Source organism: Salminus brasiliensis, chromosome 22 (genome assembly GCF_030463535.1).
Source record: "Salminus brasiliensis chromosome 22, fSalBra1.hap2, whole genome shotgun sequence".
Classification (NCBI taxonomy): Eukaryota; Metazoa; Chordata; class Actinopteri; order Characiformes; family Bryconidae; genus Salminus; species Salminus brasiliensis.
This window is the reverse complement of record NC_132899.1, coordinates 29,246,850-29,263,746: the sequence shown is the minus strand read 5'-3', so window position 1 is coordinate 29,263,746 and position 16,897 is coordinate 29,246,850. Positions and strand designations below refer to the sequence as shown.

The 16,897-nt window shown below is 40.9% G+C and overlaps 1 protein-coding gene across 1 annotated transcript; it reads left to right on the top strand.

Moving 5' to 3' along the window:
• The first annotated feature begins 3,305 nt into the window (after positions 1–3,305).
• On the top strand, positions 3,306–14,989 carry LOC140544439 (uncharacterized). The gene is made up of 9 exons (XM_072667961.1): positions 3,306–3,379; positions 3,922–4,266; positions 5,262–5,609; positions 8,257–8,352; positions 8,457–8,537; positions 9,778–9,870; positions 10,683–10,727; positions 13,494–13,601; positions 14,727–14,989. The coding sequence occupies exons 1-9, from the start codon at positions 3,331–3,333 to the stop codon at positions 14,987–14,989; spliced, it is 1,428 nt and encodes a 475-aa protein (XP_072524062.1). The 5' UTR covers positions 3,306–3,330.
• The last annotated feature ends 1,908 nt before the right edge of the window (positions 14,990–16,897 follow it).

Here is a 16,897-nt window from a genome sequence, read left to right as displayed (position 1 = left end):
TTCTGTATGGTTCAATTTTCAGCCCAAACATGCAAGCAGTGATCGGTTGCTATTTCGATATGATCCATATTTCATGAGTTGCTGTAGTGCTGAGCGAGCCCCCTCAGTCACAGGGCCCTGCAGTTCCTCATTCAACTGTTGGATGGTAATACGGACCTCGTGCACAACTGTAGAAGCCCATTAAATCCCATGTGTAAAGGTTACAGAGCAGAGAGTATCGCAGTGCTTAGAGTTTGACAGTGTTTTAGATATCGTGGAGTCCAAAATGTGAAGTACATTTCATCCTGAGAGACACTGCAGCCCTGCATAGTGATGTATTACTAAGTTTGCGATCAGCTGATTGTGCTAAAAGACGATCAGTCATGAGTATCAGCCCCAGAAACACTCATCAGTCCATCTCTAATTTGAATGTAAAGTCATAGATTAGAAATGTTGTATAATTAATAATTCCATAATTCCTAACTACAAGCTCTGCAGTCCGCAGAAGCTGCTCCTGCTCCTTGGGAACCAGGGTCTTAAGAGGTAAGATGTAGGTAAGAAGTAAATATAGGATTTTAGATCACTGCAGTTCACTTATTCCTAGCATTTCTGACCCAACACCATGGAATTACATTAATGACTTAATTGATCAAAATGGTGATTTACAATTTTACAGACACTTCCCCCTGTTGTGTAAACCTACAGTGCAGAGCTGTGCTGTATGCTGGAGTTTGAAAGCAGGAAAAAGATGGAGATAATTGTTTTTTCTTCTTTTTATAGGTTTTGGGGAATTGTTTCTCTCCACTGCATGAAGATATCTGAGGGGCACGGATGGTGCAGCTCCGGTTTTGATGTATGCAGTTTGAAGTGCAGAAATGGGATCAGTTTATGGCTTTGACACACTACATGACTTTTAGAGTCACCAGGTCTCTGTACTGTTCTAACTACACAACCCGATCTCTTGTAATCATGAATGTTTAAGTGGTTGCACACTGCACATCAAGACAAGACAAGACGAGTCTCTCTGCTATGGTTTAGTCACAGAAGAATGTGCGAGAAGTGAAGGAGGACAGAGCGATACTGAGAGGGTTTTTTTCCCTAAAAAACATGGATGTGGATGTTTGCAAGGAGTGGATCGGGACGTGGAAGTAAATAAATATACATTTTTGCAATGAAAATGTAGGTGTTATGGTTGAGTGTATGCCAATGTGGTCTGATAACTATATTATCCCCTTGCACACCCCCCAAAAACACACATGCACACACACACACACACACACACACACACACACACACACACGTAGATGCATGATAAGACTTGATTTAGGGAGTCCTTGTGCTTCTTCCTTGGCTTTCCTCTCTCCTTGCGTTCTCATTAGCTGGAGCATGACGCCGCACTCACGGCCAGTCCTAACCTGGTTGGGACACTTTTCACACTACAGGAGGTGCAAGACAGGTCCGGATCTCATACCAGTAACAATCTAGAGCCAATTTTTGAGCCCAGAGCAAACACTGATTCACCTCTGCACTTCCAAAACCTGTCGGCAAGCAGAAAATCAGGGCGAGAAAATCAAAATAGCGTAGTGTTTGTATTTGTGTTTTTATTATTTTATTTGAACAAAAATGCAATTCCTTCATTTGCCCTTTTGACAGTGTCGTAACCGTCATGCATTAAGAAGACATTTGTAGGTAATCTGCAGTTGTTTCAGTATTCAATGAATATATTTTCTGAATTTGCATGAAAACCTGTTGACGGATTGCTCTGTCCTGTAAATTTGAATTTCCTAAATTCTGTGTGGCGCTCTGGGATCCTGTAGCCTGTGCGTGACACACAGATCTTCTACACTATATATATATATATATATATGTTCCTTTCCTTCCAGTTTAGAAACTTCAACTGGGTCTTGAAACACCACCACGCGTTTAAAGCGCCGGACTATTGATGACAGGGTTGTGGGTTCGATACCCAGGTGCGACAAGCTGGCCTTTACTCTCTGAGACAGGGTTGTGGGTTCGATACCCAGGTAAGAGAGAGTAAAGGCCAGCTTGTTGCACCTGGGTATCGAACCCACAACCCTGTAATCATAAGCCCGGAGTCTAAGAGAGAGTAAAGGCCAGCTTGTTGCACCTGGGTATCGAACCCACAACCCTGTCATCAATAGCCCGGAGTCCAAGAGAGAGTAAAGGCCAGCTTGTCGCACCTGGGTATCGAACTCACAACCCTATCATCAATAGCCCGGAGTCTAAGAGAGAGTAAAGACTAGCTTGTCGCACTTGGGTATCGAACCCACAACCCTGTCATCAATAGCCCGGAGTCTAAGAGAGAGTAAAGGCCAGCTTGTCGCACCTGGGTATCAAACCCACAACCCTGTCATCAATAGTCCAGAGTCTAAGAGAGAAAAGGCCAGCTTGTCGCACCTGGGTATCGAACCCACAACCCTGTCATCAATAGCCCGGAGTCTAAGAGAGAAAAGGCCAGCTTGTCGCACCTGGGTATCGAACCCACAACCCTGTCATCAATAGTCCAGAGTCTAAAAAAGAGTAAATAGTCTAAGAGAGAGTAAAGGCCAGCTTATCGCACATGGGTATCGAACCCACAACCCTGTCACAGCCCACAACTGGCATGGATGGGTTAAAATTGGAAGCCAGGTTGTCACATAAATGCCACAAATGGTGAATATGGTTGTCTTGTGTTGTCTGTTGTCCAAACACCCACATCTGTCCATAATTCACTAATTCTGTGTCCAACTTTATCCTCTTGTCCTTGTGTAAATTCCCACAAAAGGCTTATAACGCTCTTCATTATTCCACAATGACACGTTTAAGTATAGAAAGGTACTTTTTTATGTGTTGTTCTCCTAAGTCAACTCTGTGCTCTCAAAATAATGTCAAGAGCTGAGAAGAGTCTGTCCAAGTGGTTTTGGTGGGAAACAGCACGGAAACCCTGAGAGCAAATATATTTACAATTAATATGAGAATTATTTTTATCCATTAGGATGTTTTTTTGTTTTTTTTCTCACATGTGGGTGAGAGTGAACCATTAAAATAGTCTGCAGTGTTTATGGTGCTACAAATAACAAACACCCCCATCTCCCTTCTCATAAACCTGGTACTTCAGACATGGCTGGAAGGCTCCTGTCAGCGAAATCCTGCAGGTGCGTTTAATGAGCTCGAGCACATTTTGGGGTAAAGAGGGGCGTGTAGATTGGCTGGTTTGAGTTTCTAGCTGCTATTTGATTGGCTGGAGCCGCTCTCTGGTCCCGCCCACTGTTTTCTTTTGGCCCTGATTGAAGTGAAAGTGAAATAGTCCGCCGTGCTGCGGCAGGGTATTCTTCCGCCACAGACGAAAAGATGAGCCTCACTATAAGCTTCTTTCTGGCGGCTGTTTTTATCTGTGAGGGTAAGAGATGCTTTAACATGGTTGCTTTCTTTAATTTATTCGTTTATTCGTTCAATGTGTTGATAATTTATTGCAGAGCTGAGGCTGAACTGAGCCCCACGAAACGGAGCACCCCCTGCTCCTCCCCCTAATCCCCCTATAATGCTCCTAAATGCTGTTTCTTTAGTGAACACAGCTTCCTTTTTACTTTTTTTTTTTTTTTTAAACAATTTAAAAGGTTTCTGCATATTTTTGATACAGTTTCTTTGTGGGGGTGAATTGTGGAGCTGATGTAAACTTGAGGCTAACCTACAGAAGCGGAGGCTCCCTAAACCTAAGCCCCGCCCATCGCCTGTTCCTCCATAAGCCTAACCTTAGAGACCCTCTCTCTGGACCTCTGCAGTACTGTCAGGCAGGCTGAGTAATGGTAGCTGTTGCACTCTCAGCTGTGAGAGTCTGAAAGTGCAGTGTAAGCAGTGCTGGAGCATCAGTAATGTGTTCACTCTGTATGTGATGCATGTAGTAAAATGATGATCTTTTCACCGTCCTTCATTTTCTATCAGGGCTCCACGTTCTAGGTCCCTCTGGTCCTCTGACTGTGGAGCTGGGGGGCTCACTGATGCTACCCTGCTATGTTGAAAGCCCCCTACCGCTGGAAGAGCTGGAAGTGGCGTGGAAGAGAACAGACTCTGAATCTTTAGTGCATTTATTCCAAGATGGAGAAAGTCGCCCAGAGGCTCAGAGCCAGGCTTACAGTGGAAGAGCCAGGTTCTTCACTGAGGAGATCAAGCATGGAAACTTCTCTCTCCTGCTCACAGATCTGACCAGTAAAGATGCTGGAGTTTACAGCTGTACTGTTTACAGACAGCAGGAGACTGGCCAGGCTTCAGTAGAAATAAAGGACGTAGGTGAGTGGAGCATGATGACTAGATTAATTTTTACATAGAAATCAATATTAATATTCACTACATTAAGTTGATACCTTGTTTATTATCTTCCATAAACCCCATTCAGCTCTGGTCAGTTTCTAACCACTGTTGACTAGTTATTATTTATGTATTATTCTCAGCACAGCAGTGACATTGATAAGGTAGAGGCATGATAACATATAAAGTTGTGGTCGCACTAGGCCTCTGTTTGTAATTTCTGACAAATTAAATGATAGATTTACATTTAATAGCAAAATTGACACAGTCTGCTGTTTGCAACCAATCAGACGAGGCCGATTTAAATAGCTCTAATAGAACAAACGCTTTCTCTAAATTTAACACAACTACCTACTACTTTTAATGACGACTGCAGTCTCTGAATTATTATTCAACCCTCTGCATGAGAGATGGTGTTCAGTGTTTATGGTTGCTGCATTATCCAGCTTGCTAAGTGCTGAGTTAGCTCCAGAGCAGAGAGATCATGCCACTATTGCTAGTCACAGCAGTTCTACACTTTTTGTTTTACTGGTTGTGCAGCTCTGTGCTCTCACCAGTATCAAGTTATAAGAGATAATTATTTATAAAAGCAAAAACATAAACAGTAAAAACAAAATCTCCTTTTGTTTTGCACACATAAGAGTTTGACCTCTGCTTTTAACCCATTTAATCCCGCACTAGTCAGCACACACACACTAGGGGATAATTAGCACACATGCCGTGAGTGGTGGGCAGCCCTAGCTGTTTAGGGTTTCTCTAACCTTTAGGCCACAGCTGCCCCACAAATTTGCTACCATTAGTGAGCTACCAGTACCAAAATTGAGGACGTTTTGGCGTTCAGGCCTAAATCACGCCCATTTCGCAGGGTGACACAAACTGTAAAGCTCTGTTGTGACCACAGCTTCATTCTGATATTAGTGTAGCAATTCATATGCGTCCATTTCACACTGTACTGTTTGAAATTACTCTTCTTTCAGAGCATCTTATTGTAACTGGAAGTCAAGTCACAGGTGCGTATGTGGGTGAGGTCATCACTCTGAGCTGCTCTGTAGATTCCCACATCCCACCTGAAGAGCTTAGCGTCTCATGGAAGAAAGTGGATCAACAGATCCCGGTGCTGATCTTCCAAGATGGTACAGCTCACCAAGAATCAACTCATGAGAGATACATCAACAGAGTGGAGTTCTTCGGCCCTGAGGAAATCCGCAAAGGAAATTTCTCACTTAGATTAAAGGACCTCCAGACTGAGGATGAAGGCCTGTATATATGTGAGGTGTTCTATGGGCAGGTTTCAGCTAACACAACCATGAAAGTGCGGGAACTGGGTAAGTGTTTTTGCACACTGTGTGGTGTATGTAGTGGTTTAACCTCAATATAAGACATTTAAAGAACCTAAAAGTCATGTAATATTTTAATATTAAAAAATTACACAATTTATGCATCATATCTGCAGTTGCAGCAGTAACCAAGTTACACTGTGTATCATGTTATAAAAATATTATTGTACCATGTATATTAATACATGTTTATTAATGCTTAAATGGTAAAAAAGCATAACCAAAGAATAGCCCCACCCGTTTGTTCAGAAGTCCCTGTAAGATGAGATAATTTACATTTAAGGCATTTAGCAGATGCTCTTCTCAATCAGTAAGGAGACCACTCTGCTATTCACCCAAGTACTCTCAGAAGAGGAAGATCTTCAGTCTGGGTTTGAAGACAGCGAGCGTTGGACTCCCAGGGGAAGCTTGTTCCACCACTTTGGTGCCAGAACAGAAAAAAGCCTGGACGCTCGTCTTCCGTGGATTTTGAGGGATGGCAGGTCGAGCCGAGCCGTACTTTAAGCTGGAAGGGCTCTTGGTGCAGATCGGCTTTTGACCATAATCCTTTATTAGTCCCACAGTGAGGAAATTCACAGTGCCACAGCAGCAAAGGGATAGCAAGACACTGAGTAGATAAAGAAGATAAATTATACATAATATATACACAAGTCAAAAACTCTGAAGAACATCATTATTTACTGTAGGTCCTGAGTAATATGCCGTAGTGTGTAATAAGCCTTTCTGCATTAAGGGGTTAAAACCTTTGTAATTCTAATTCTTACTATTTTCAGAATGAATCCCTGATTAGATACAAAACCATGATAAATTATTTGTTTCTTTCTAATTTCTTTAGTTTCAAAGGGAAACTTGCAGCTTTACTACTAATTTACTTTACTTATCTAATCTTATCTTTACGTATCTAATTTACTTTACTTATCTAATCTTATCTTTACGTATCTAATTTACTTTACTTATCTAATCTTATCTTTACTTATCTAATTTACTTTACTTATCTATCTAATAGGAGATTTTGTAGACACACTTACATTAACACTAGAAAAGCTGCAGCTCCACTACTAGAATGCTGCAGTGTCAGTTTAACTGTTTTGGAGTTGCTTGATTATTTATAGAATAGCAGAAAAAACTAAATTCAGCATCTCTTATGTTAAAATATGTCTTAGTAAATGTCAGGAAGACAGATGTAGGTGTTCATTTTATTGATCTATTTCTTAAATGATTTGGGAAACATGTTGTGGCTGGCTGCTCTCCCTCTGCGCACCATCAGGCCCCTGCAGCTCATCCAGAATGCAGCGGCACGGGTCGTCTTCATCGTTCCTAAATTCAGCCATGTCACTCCACTGCTGCATTCTCTCTTCACTGGCTTCCTGTAGCTGCTGCCTGTATCAGATTCAAACCCCTGACTCTGGTCTACAAAGCCCAGAACGGACCAGTCAGCCCCTCTGTACTTAATGGCGATGGTCAAAAGCCGATCCTCACCAAGAGCCCTTCCAGCTTCAAGTACGGCTCGGCTCGACCCGCCATCCCTCAAAATCCACGGAAGACCAGCGTCCAGACTTTTTTCTGTTCTGGCACCAAAGTGGTGGAATGAGCTTCTCCTGGGTGTCCGAACGGCAGAGTCCAACACTCACTGTCTTCAAACCCAGACTAAAGATCCTCCTCTTCGGAGAGTACTTGGGTGAATAGTAGAGTGGTCTCTTTATTGACTTGTGTTTAGTAGAGTCTAAGATTAGAGGATCTTTGAATTATTAGTCTATTCAAACTAGCTGAGGTTTTCTTGAGTAAATAGCAAAGCACTTTTGTAAGTCGCTCTGGATAAGAGCATCTGCTAAATGCCATAAATGTAAATGTAACTGTGGCTGAAGCTCGACAAGACCCCCCCCCCCCCCCCCAAAAAAAGGCTAAAGTCAGGTTTAGCTTTTAAGCCTAGCATGAGTGCCTGCTCTTTCAGTGTTGCAGTGTAGCAGAGATTATATTGAAATGCTAATTGAAATGTAATTAAATGGTTTGCATTAAATCTAAATAAGTGTAAAATGAACTTGACTTTCTGTGGCACTACACAGTATTCTGCAATGCTGAGCTGCACAACAGAGTAACACAGCAGAGCATGTATGCATTATAGCAGTGGGTTTAATCATCCATTAGTACTACTGAGGTCTTCATAGCAATTTTTTGATTCTGAAGAGATTCTGTATGTATTTGGTTGAAGTCTCTGCAGACATTGGGTTTACAACTAGAAACCTCATATCTTCTTGTAGTTGAAGCTGAAAATCCTGCTTGAAAATCATGTTCTACAAAAGAAAAGAAAAGTTATGGATTTCATGATTTTCATGGGACGAAATGGATCCTTCTCTAATTTTGGTTGCTGACCCCTGATCTAACTGCTTTTCAGGAACCAAACTAGCTGATATTTCAGCGAACCACACCGCTGATATTTTCTCCAAAATCAGGACCACAATCACTTAATTTTGCCCTGCAAAGACAATATTAAGGCAAATGTCTGATTTGAACTTCTTTGCTGATGTAGAACTGTGATGACTGGGGCGTATTGATCTGTATACCTTGTTGAAATCAGATGCTCTTGAATATACTGTATTTAAGAAGTTCTAAATTGTTCTGTTTCTGTGCCAAACAGGGTTTTCCAGTGTTCACATAGGGATATTGTGTCTCTGTGTGCTGGCAAATGGATTTCCATTGCTGATGAGCTTTCTATTATGTATCGTTTTGAATGGTACATCTTCATTTTATTGTTTTGTGCATAACAAATTTGTTAATTGAACATTATACTGTGTTTTAATGAACCATTTAAATGCTAATTCTTATTGTTTTCTGCAGACCTTTCTGGACATTTTGCATTTGTCTTTGGTCCGAACATTGCTCTATTCCTCGCCTTTATCCTTTGGGGTGGGATTGATGGTAAGTATTGCAATTCATTTTTCAGTTAGTTTTCATAACTCAAATACAAGACATTACCAGGCAAAAAACATTAGACTGCGGTTTTAGAAGTTGAGGCATTAGTTTTTTGACAGTGACTAATGTTCTTATGCTAGTTTTGAATATTCCTGTAGCTAAAGTGAGATGGGAAATGATGACTACGTGTTATTATCTTAACAATGAAAATCAGTTATGTATTATATTGGGTTAGATTTGGAGAGTTTGTGGGAAGAGTTATTTCAAGAAGGCAAGATGTCATTTTCACTAGGTCATATTTTTGTGGTTTGATTATACAATGTACACAGTTCATGATCATTTTGTCTAAAATACAAACAAAAATTTCTGGTTAATAATCATAATCGTAATTGTAATAATGCATAATAAAGTGTATGAGGCCTCAAAGTGCTTTAAAAATAGGTTAAGAGACAAGATGATGATAAAATTCTGCATCAGCACAACAAGAATGCAGCAGGCTAACCGTTTAGTTCACAATCCAATGCGTCAAGTCATTCAAAAGACATTCTCGTTTTGCTGTCATTTTTGTTTTGGTATAGTATCCAAGTGCTTTCAGACGTCTGGTTGCATGGTTTCTACTCCAACCTATCACAGAGCAAAAACATCAGTCCTTACCTCCATTCTCAGCTGCACCTACAGACTTAAATAAATATGGCCTCACTCCTGTACTATCAGGATGTCTCCTCCCTGCTCCAGTACGAGTGACTCTGTGGGAGTACTCCTCCATGGTTGACTGCAGACTAGTGTTCGTGTCTGACCGGCTTTTCGCAATCTCCTCAATTCCTTATTTGGGTGGTGGGTCATTCTCAGCACTGCAGTGACACTGACTGACATGGTGGTGGCGTGTTAGTAGTGTGTGATGCGCTGGTACGAGTAGATCACACTGTGCTGCTGTACCTGGCAAGGCCCGCTGCTAACTGCGCTATGCAACTCGGTAAAACGCTCGTAAGACTGACTTAACATATTCATATTTGAGCAAAATCTGGTATTATTACCGTCAGTCCACATGTTTCTTCCACTTTCTGGATCTCTCAGCTGTCCAGAAATGCATGTGTAAACCATGTAAACCATTAGTGGTAGCTCAAAGCGTGAATTAGACTTCCTGACTGTGGACGAAGCCAAAAATACCAATTCTCTCACAATGCACCATGTGTTGCTGCTGGCTTTACATTTGACAGAGCTCTTTACATGTGTTTTATTTCTGCAGGATTTTTCGCTGAGGCTGCTACATGCTCTGCACTTAACCTGCTGAGGATTGTTTTTCTGATTTGGATGGTTTCAGGTTTCAAAATATTTAAAGGTATGTTCTCCTGAGAAATGTGGAGTGTTGGCCTGCTGATATAAACACACAAAAACATACATTCAGATTCCTCTGCCAAATCCACTGTTAAACTAAGAATAATATCATTTTAATACAAATGCTTTACACATGAATACAGTCGTATTTTGAAGGCAGCAGGAAATAGCTGCCTAATGCAAAAATTAGAACACACCTTGATCTTATCAAGGGAAAAAAACATGATATTAGTAAACAGACTTAAGTTACTGCAGCTGATGAATGCACTTTTTCCAAGCGGATTGTTTTGTGAATGGCAAAAAGCCATGAACAGAAACAAAACTCAGTTCTCTTACATTTAGTTTGATTGCTTAGGTGGAAACTGGGTTAATGAGCTCAATAACCACAGAATCTTGCTGTTTGTATAGTTGGTTGCTGCACCTTCAAAAGCCTGTGGAAGGAGCCAAAGACTAGATTCCTCAAGTGATGATCAGTGACCCTGGAGGAAGATATTAATATTGTGTATGAAGTTGAGGTCCCAGATATGTTGCTGTTTATGCTCTCCACACATAACAAAAAATTTGAGCAGAGGTATCTAAAGAATGTGCCTATACAGTCTCCTCGTGCTGATCCTAGTAACATTTCTACACAGTAAGACACAGCAGAGGATACTGTTCGTCATTCAGTGGTATTCTGGATTACTAAAACAATACGTACAGTGACAGAAGTGCTGATTTCCAAATAACTTTCCATTATCACTGTTTTTGTCGTGTAGCATTTTGAACATTTACTTGAAGTGTATAGAACAAAATATTAAAATCTATTATTTATTTCAGAGTTCTTTGTTATGGATTCTACAAAATATACCGACTGTGAGGACTGTGGGTTCTGCTGTATATGTTGTCTTCTTCTATGTTTGGATGCATTTAAAGGTATGTTTTTTTACTGAACAAAAATGTAAAAACTATAAAACACATTAAACATGACAAACATAATTCTTTACACAGCATTAGAGTCGTATACTGTGTCCAGATCATTTCTGATAAGAAACTCAGAAATGTGAATTAAAGCAAAAACGATTATTAAATTATGCGTTTATCTGTGAAACCCATGTGACTGTGTATTAGACATGGCATTCATATGCATATATATTGACATGGATTTTGTACAGGTTTTGATTTTGAAGAGTGGCAGCAGGGATCTGCTGATAGAAAAGAAAACTATGATGTAGAATCTTCTCTCCCCACAAACTGTCATACCCCCCTCCTGGGTCTGCATGGTAGTTCACATGCACTGGTGCCCAAACAAGAGGAGGAAAGAGATCCCAGCTCAGAACTCAGTGAAAGAAGTCAATAAGCAGGAACTAACAGTAGGCTAAGGTTGTAGTAAAACAAGTTGACTTTCAGATTCATTGTTTAAAAAGCTGCATCAATATTTAGCTCCATCTCCAGAGAGAGAGAGAGAGAGAGAGAGAGAGAGGTGCATTATTAGGTGCATGTAATTGGTGATCTTTAGTTGTCAAGTCAAGTCAAGTCAAATTTATTTGTATAGCGCTTTTTACAACTGTTGTCGTCACAAAGCAGCTTTACATAATTATTACTTAATAAAGAACAGAGACAGAGAAGAAAGAAGAAATAACATGAAGCGTCAAAGACCCCCGTGAGCAAGCCAACGGCGACAGTGGCAAGGAAAAACTCCCTCAGAGCTGGAGGAAGAAACCTTGGGAGGAACCAAGACTCACAAGGGGGACCCATCCTCCTCTGGCCAGACTGTTTTAAACATTAATGATAAAAATTACCAAACCAGGTACAACAGAAAGTTAATAGTTGTGATATTAATAGTGTCAGACAGGCACGAGTCCATCTAGGTTTCAGCACGGCCACCAAACAGGCAGCAGCGGCTGGCGGGTGAGCCATGGGTGGTGGCGGGTTGGGGGGGACCCGCTGGCTGGACTGGTAGGTGGCAGCTGGTTAGATGCAGGTAGAGGGGACCTCAGCGGGCAATCTTCCTGCAGATCGGGCTGGGTGGCCATTTACTCGGGGAAGGTAAAGAGAGAGAAGTTAGTTCTAAGAGGAATTTTATGGAGTGCAGAGAATGTTGATCATCAGCATCTGGGTATGTCTGATGACTCCGGCAGGTCTGATTATCACAGCATAATTAAAAGGAGAGAGCCAGAAGGTAACACGGACACGGGCGTACCCTGAGAACACCAGCATCTATCTGCTCCACCGTCAACAAACCTGAGTGATCGCGTGTAAGCAGCGAGACGACAGCTCCAGCATCTCAGAGTACTACAATTTCCTGGGTCCGCGAACCCCTGGACCTGCAGCCCTTATCTAAGAAACATTAATTACCAAAAGCTAAACTAAACATATAAACTAAACAGTTGTGTTAGTGCTGGCTGAGCTATACCATTTTGGCATCTCCTTTATTTGGTTTTCCCACATTTTCTGTTTCATTATTCTAAAGGATGCAATTTCACCCATTACCTTTGCTTGCTGGTGATGCTGTGGCAAGGTGTTGGAGCTCCACTGCTAGGGTTGCTGGTCAACTTTCCTCCCACAGTGCAACCCCTTTTTTTATTTTCTTTTGTCTTATTTTCTTCTTTTTTTTGCATGTCTTAACATTCGAGTTGTCTTTACAATTTTATTCTGATGAGAAATTACTCTAGGTCCTCTAGAGTGTGGTGATTTGTAGTGCTTGTTTCTGCCACTTTTGAGTTTGCATACCTGGACAGTGAATAAAGTGGCCAAAGAGTGTTTGTTAATGTTGAAATTGTGGGCTTGTTCTCTTACAGAAATCTTCCGAAGAGTCAGTAAACGATCAGCATTTACACTAGCATATGCTGTGATCAGTACTCTTGCTTATTCAGGTAAGTGTACATAATGTTTACACCTCATTCCACTGATACAGTGCAGTTAATTCATAAATGCACAACAGTGATACAACCGTGTTTGAGAGCTTAAGAAATTCTAGTTCACAGCAGCTTGCACTCAAAGGCCTTTTCAAAAAATAATGATGAAGTGTTGATGAATCTTTAATGATGAAGTCCATTACTTCATTACAGCATTAGCCTTGTAGCTCCAGTGTAAAACTAAGGAAGCAAACTTCTGACTTCAAACATGTCATGACTGTCTTACATCTTACATTTTTGATTAAGAAGGAAAACAATGTAAATGTAGTTTATTTGGATAAAATATTGCTTTAAATGTAGATAAAATAAACTACCTAAATTTCCATGATACACACATATGCAGCGCTATATCAAGCTGTCAGAAAAACAGTGGACCACTGTGCAGGATTTACCATATTCCATGATAAAGTCTGGCATGCAAAAGTTAGCTGAATTGGTCCCAGGCTGTTATGATGGAAGTACACTCAATACTAGATAGCTTTATCTGTTAAACATCAAGTATTAATATCAGACACAATCTAGTTTCTTAAAGGAAAGATTTGCTGTGAGACCACTTAACCAATCTGTGTATTCAGAAATGTAATTCTTGTGTATTGTAAATTAAAACAAATATAAACAGGACGGAGTACTTTTACTTTTACTAGAATTATTATATAACCCTTCATTTGGCCGAAATCAGCAATTCTGATATGATGCTTAAGTGACTTAATCTATTGTTCTGTTTGTTCTCTAGGTCTTTTTTGGCAGTTATATCAGGAGAGCAAAGAAACTGAAATACTGATTGCTGTTGGATTCCTGCTGATACTGATGCTTCTGTTTTACATATGGATCTTGGTTCACGGTAGGGCTTGAATCATATTAACCAAAATAAGCAAGGTTATTTTTGTCAGCTACATTCTGTGCAAAATTCCTACAGGCTTAGTAGCTAACTAGCTTTAGTGTCATTTCTATTCATCATGGGTTCAGCAAACCAGAACAGCAGCAGGCAAATGGATAAGGTGACAATAGTACAAACAGTCGATAAGCACTAACGATACACTGGCAATACACACATATAGTGATCAGTCAGCTGGCATCTACAGTCAACTTCAAAATCATTGGCACCTCTGAAAAAACATAAAATGGTCATAAAAAATAACAAATATTTCTTTAAATGTTTGAGAAGTTGCACACTATTTATTGGGGCATAATTTTGGCACCTCTCAAGAATATTTTAAAACAACCAAAGAAATGTACATATTTAGATATGTAGCTATGGGGCTAGACAATTGAAGTAAAACTCATCCATCAGTATGAGTAAAGCCGTTTTATATTATATATATATATATATATATATATATATATATATATATATATATATATATATATATATTATTTGTTAGCCAAGAATTAAGAAGTGGTCATTTTATCAGCTAAAATTTACTTTTAAAAGTCATAAAAATTCTAAGAAGTTCAAAATTATCCATGAACAAACTTGTACAGTAAAGAGGCTGGTAAGAGAGGCAAATGGGACCCCAAAAATCACAGCATAAGTACTAAAAGAACTAGCAGAAGTGGTGTTATTCCTCTACTTCCCTCTCAAGGCACATTAGTTTTACACTTTCTACAAATATTTGAGTTTAAGGCAGATGTAAAAAGCTGCTAGACTCACAGGGCCTGTGTGAGGTCTGTATGTCCATCTAGCTGCTGAACAAGGAACTGCAGTGTCTCATGCAGAACTGCTGTAATCCTTAATTCTCAAAATATGGATCATTTGTTTAACATCACTGATCCCACAGCTCTGAAGGTGGCACTCCACCATGGCCTCAGTGAAAAACTCAAAGACTAGTTCATTCACCAGGATCCTTCTGCCTCTCTCAGCATTTTAATTGAGCTGGTGCTGCGAATTGACAATCGCATCTGAGAGAGGCAGGGACCAGGGTTCCACCTGTCTTGAGTCCATCTCATGTGTTGGATGACCGTAAAGGATCGGGACCCTCACCTGTGCAGTTAGGTCATCCCCACCTTTCCCAGCATGAGCGTGATGCTCCCTATGCACCAGAGGAGGTGCCTATACTGCAGGGGCTCACCTTCGCTGTGCTTGTGGAAGACAGCTGTCGAACCAAACCTATCCTCCCCAAGCTCAAGGTGTGTTCCTCACCACCACCTCTGCTTGAGGAATGTTGGAGATGCGCCTCCAGGTATTTGAGGACTCAGCAGCAGCAGGCAACTTCCGTGATGCGGCATTAACCAAGATGTTAACCTTTCCACTACTGGTCCAGTTGAAGGATCCACAACCTATTGCGGCCATAGATGGCCAGTCCCTTGAGCCAGGGGTTGTTCCCTATCAGAGGCGGCCTGCACAATGAATGATCGTGCTGTTCCTAATTCACACTCCTGACTTGCAGCTGATTCTGGGGTAGCCTTGGCTCCCGCTATATAAACCCATGTAGACTGGCTGACCCGGACAATACTGTCTTGGGGTCTGGCCTGTCTGTCATCCTGTTGGCAGGTACCCAAGCCTCAGACTGGGGCTAGTCATAATCCTGAAGATGCTGATTTGTCTCAAGTTCCCCCAAAAACGCTGGGATATTTAGGAGGTTTTGGCCTACAGAAAGTATCTGCCTCCCCAAAGAACCTTACAACATGGCCATAAACTTCCTTCCAGGCACTTGTTGCTTGTCACTTGGCGATTGCTCTCCCTCTCGATGCCCAAATGCAGTACAGGACGTATAGGAGGCCCTAGCATTTCACAAGTTTCATCTGACAGTATACCTCCTCAGCTGGGGTGGGGATTATCTTTTTTCGGATAGGCTTTAATGGGAAAGGGCTGCTATCCATCACCCTTTGAGGCACTGCAGCAGACTCCATCTTCACCAAACTGGGCCTGCGCAGCACCTATAACTTGGTGACAAATGGAAGATAGCATTCATCACCCCCATCACTACAAATATCTCAGTATGCCACGTGGGCTGATGATGGCACCTGGTATATTAATGACATCCTAGTGGATAAGTTGTAAGTCCATGCACAGTAGGTTGTGCATGGACCCTGTTAAGATACGGGCCATGGATGATTGACCTACACACACCTTTGTGCGTCTGGTCCAACACTTCCTAGACCTTAGTCATTTTTATTGTAGGTTCGTCTAGAAGCACAGTGGCAGTCGCATTAACCACCTTGATGCCGAAGGCGTCAGGCTGGTTCTGCTTGTCCACTGAGGCCCAGCAGGCATCTGGCAAGTTGAAGTGTCGTCTTAACATGGCTCCTATTTTCCAACTCCCCAACGGCGAGATTTTGTTCATTGCAGAGGTCAGCGCATCCAAGGTAGGCGTGGTTGTGGTTTTGTCCCAGTGATGTGAGACAGATCAAAAACTGTGCCTATTTCTTTCATGCTTGACAATCTTTATCTTACCTGTAAGGTGAAAGTGCTTTATCATAAAATCAAGCATGGAACATTATAGTTTTCATACTGTATCAACATTAAAAATGTGCATATCATTAAGTTGCAGTAATTTATAAGGATATTTTCTCCTGGCATGACCGCTAACAGTGGTGGTTTTTCCACACCGGGTTTAGTGCTTCACAGCTCAAGTCTCAACTCAAGTCTCAACTCAAGCTTCGGCATGCTTTGATGAGTTCATGGTTTGCAGGTCAACATTAAAAGACTTTATATTGGTCCTAATTGGTTAAATTTCGATGGGCAAAACCGTCATGTAAATTTTATTTTCCAGTTGTAATCAATATTCAGACATATGTCGGCTCTATAGAATTATTGGCAGCTCATGGGTTTAACTAGGTATAGATAGAAATGATCTAGATTTTTAGATGAAATTGTGTTTGTAGATTTTCTCTGTGCTCACTCTCAATCCGGGTTGTTGGTGATACTTTTTGATGAATGTTTTACTTTTAAATTGATGTTAATGACACATTTTCTTTTGTTAATTAAGGGTTTTTAAATTTAAAGAAAGGAGGACTACTGAATTATATTCTTACAGAAATCATTAATGTTGGACGAGGGATCATTGTTGTCTTCTTATATGGTCGTAATACAGGTAAGTAACAGATTGTATGTATTTCGCAATGTTGAACATTGATCATAATAAAAAGGTATAACCATTATCAAAGATACTACTCCAAGTGTCTAATTTTTATACA

What these genes read in the sequence shown, in the direction of transcription:
- LOC140544439 (XM_072667961.1), top strand. Translation starts at nt 3,331, where the DNA reads ATGAGCCTCACTATAAGCTTCTTTCTGGCGGCTGTTTTTATCTGTGAG. An exon ending in GGCTGTTTTTATCTGTGAGG is followed by an intron (nt 3,380 to 3,921) that starts GTAAGAGATGCT and finishes ATTTTCTATCAG; the next exon opens with GGCTCCACGTTCTAGGTCCC. An exon ending in AGGTTTCAAAATATTTAAAG is followed by an intron (nt 9,871 to 10,682) that starts GTATGTTCTCCT and finishes TATTTATTTCAG; the next exon opens with AGTTCTTTGTTATGGATTCT.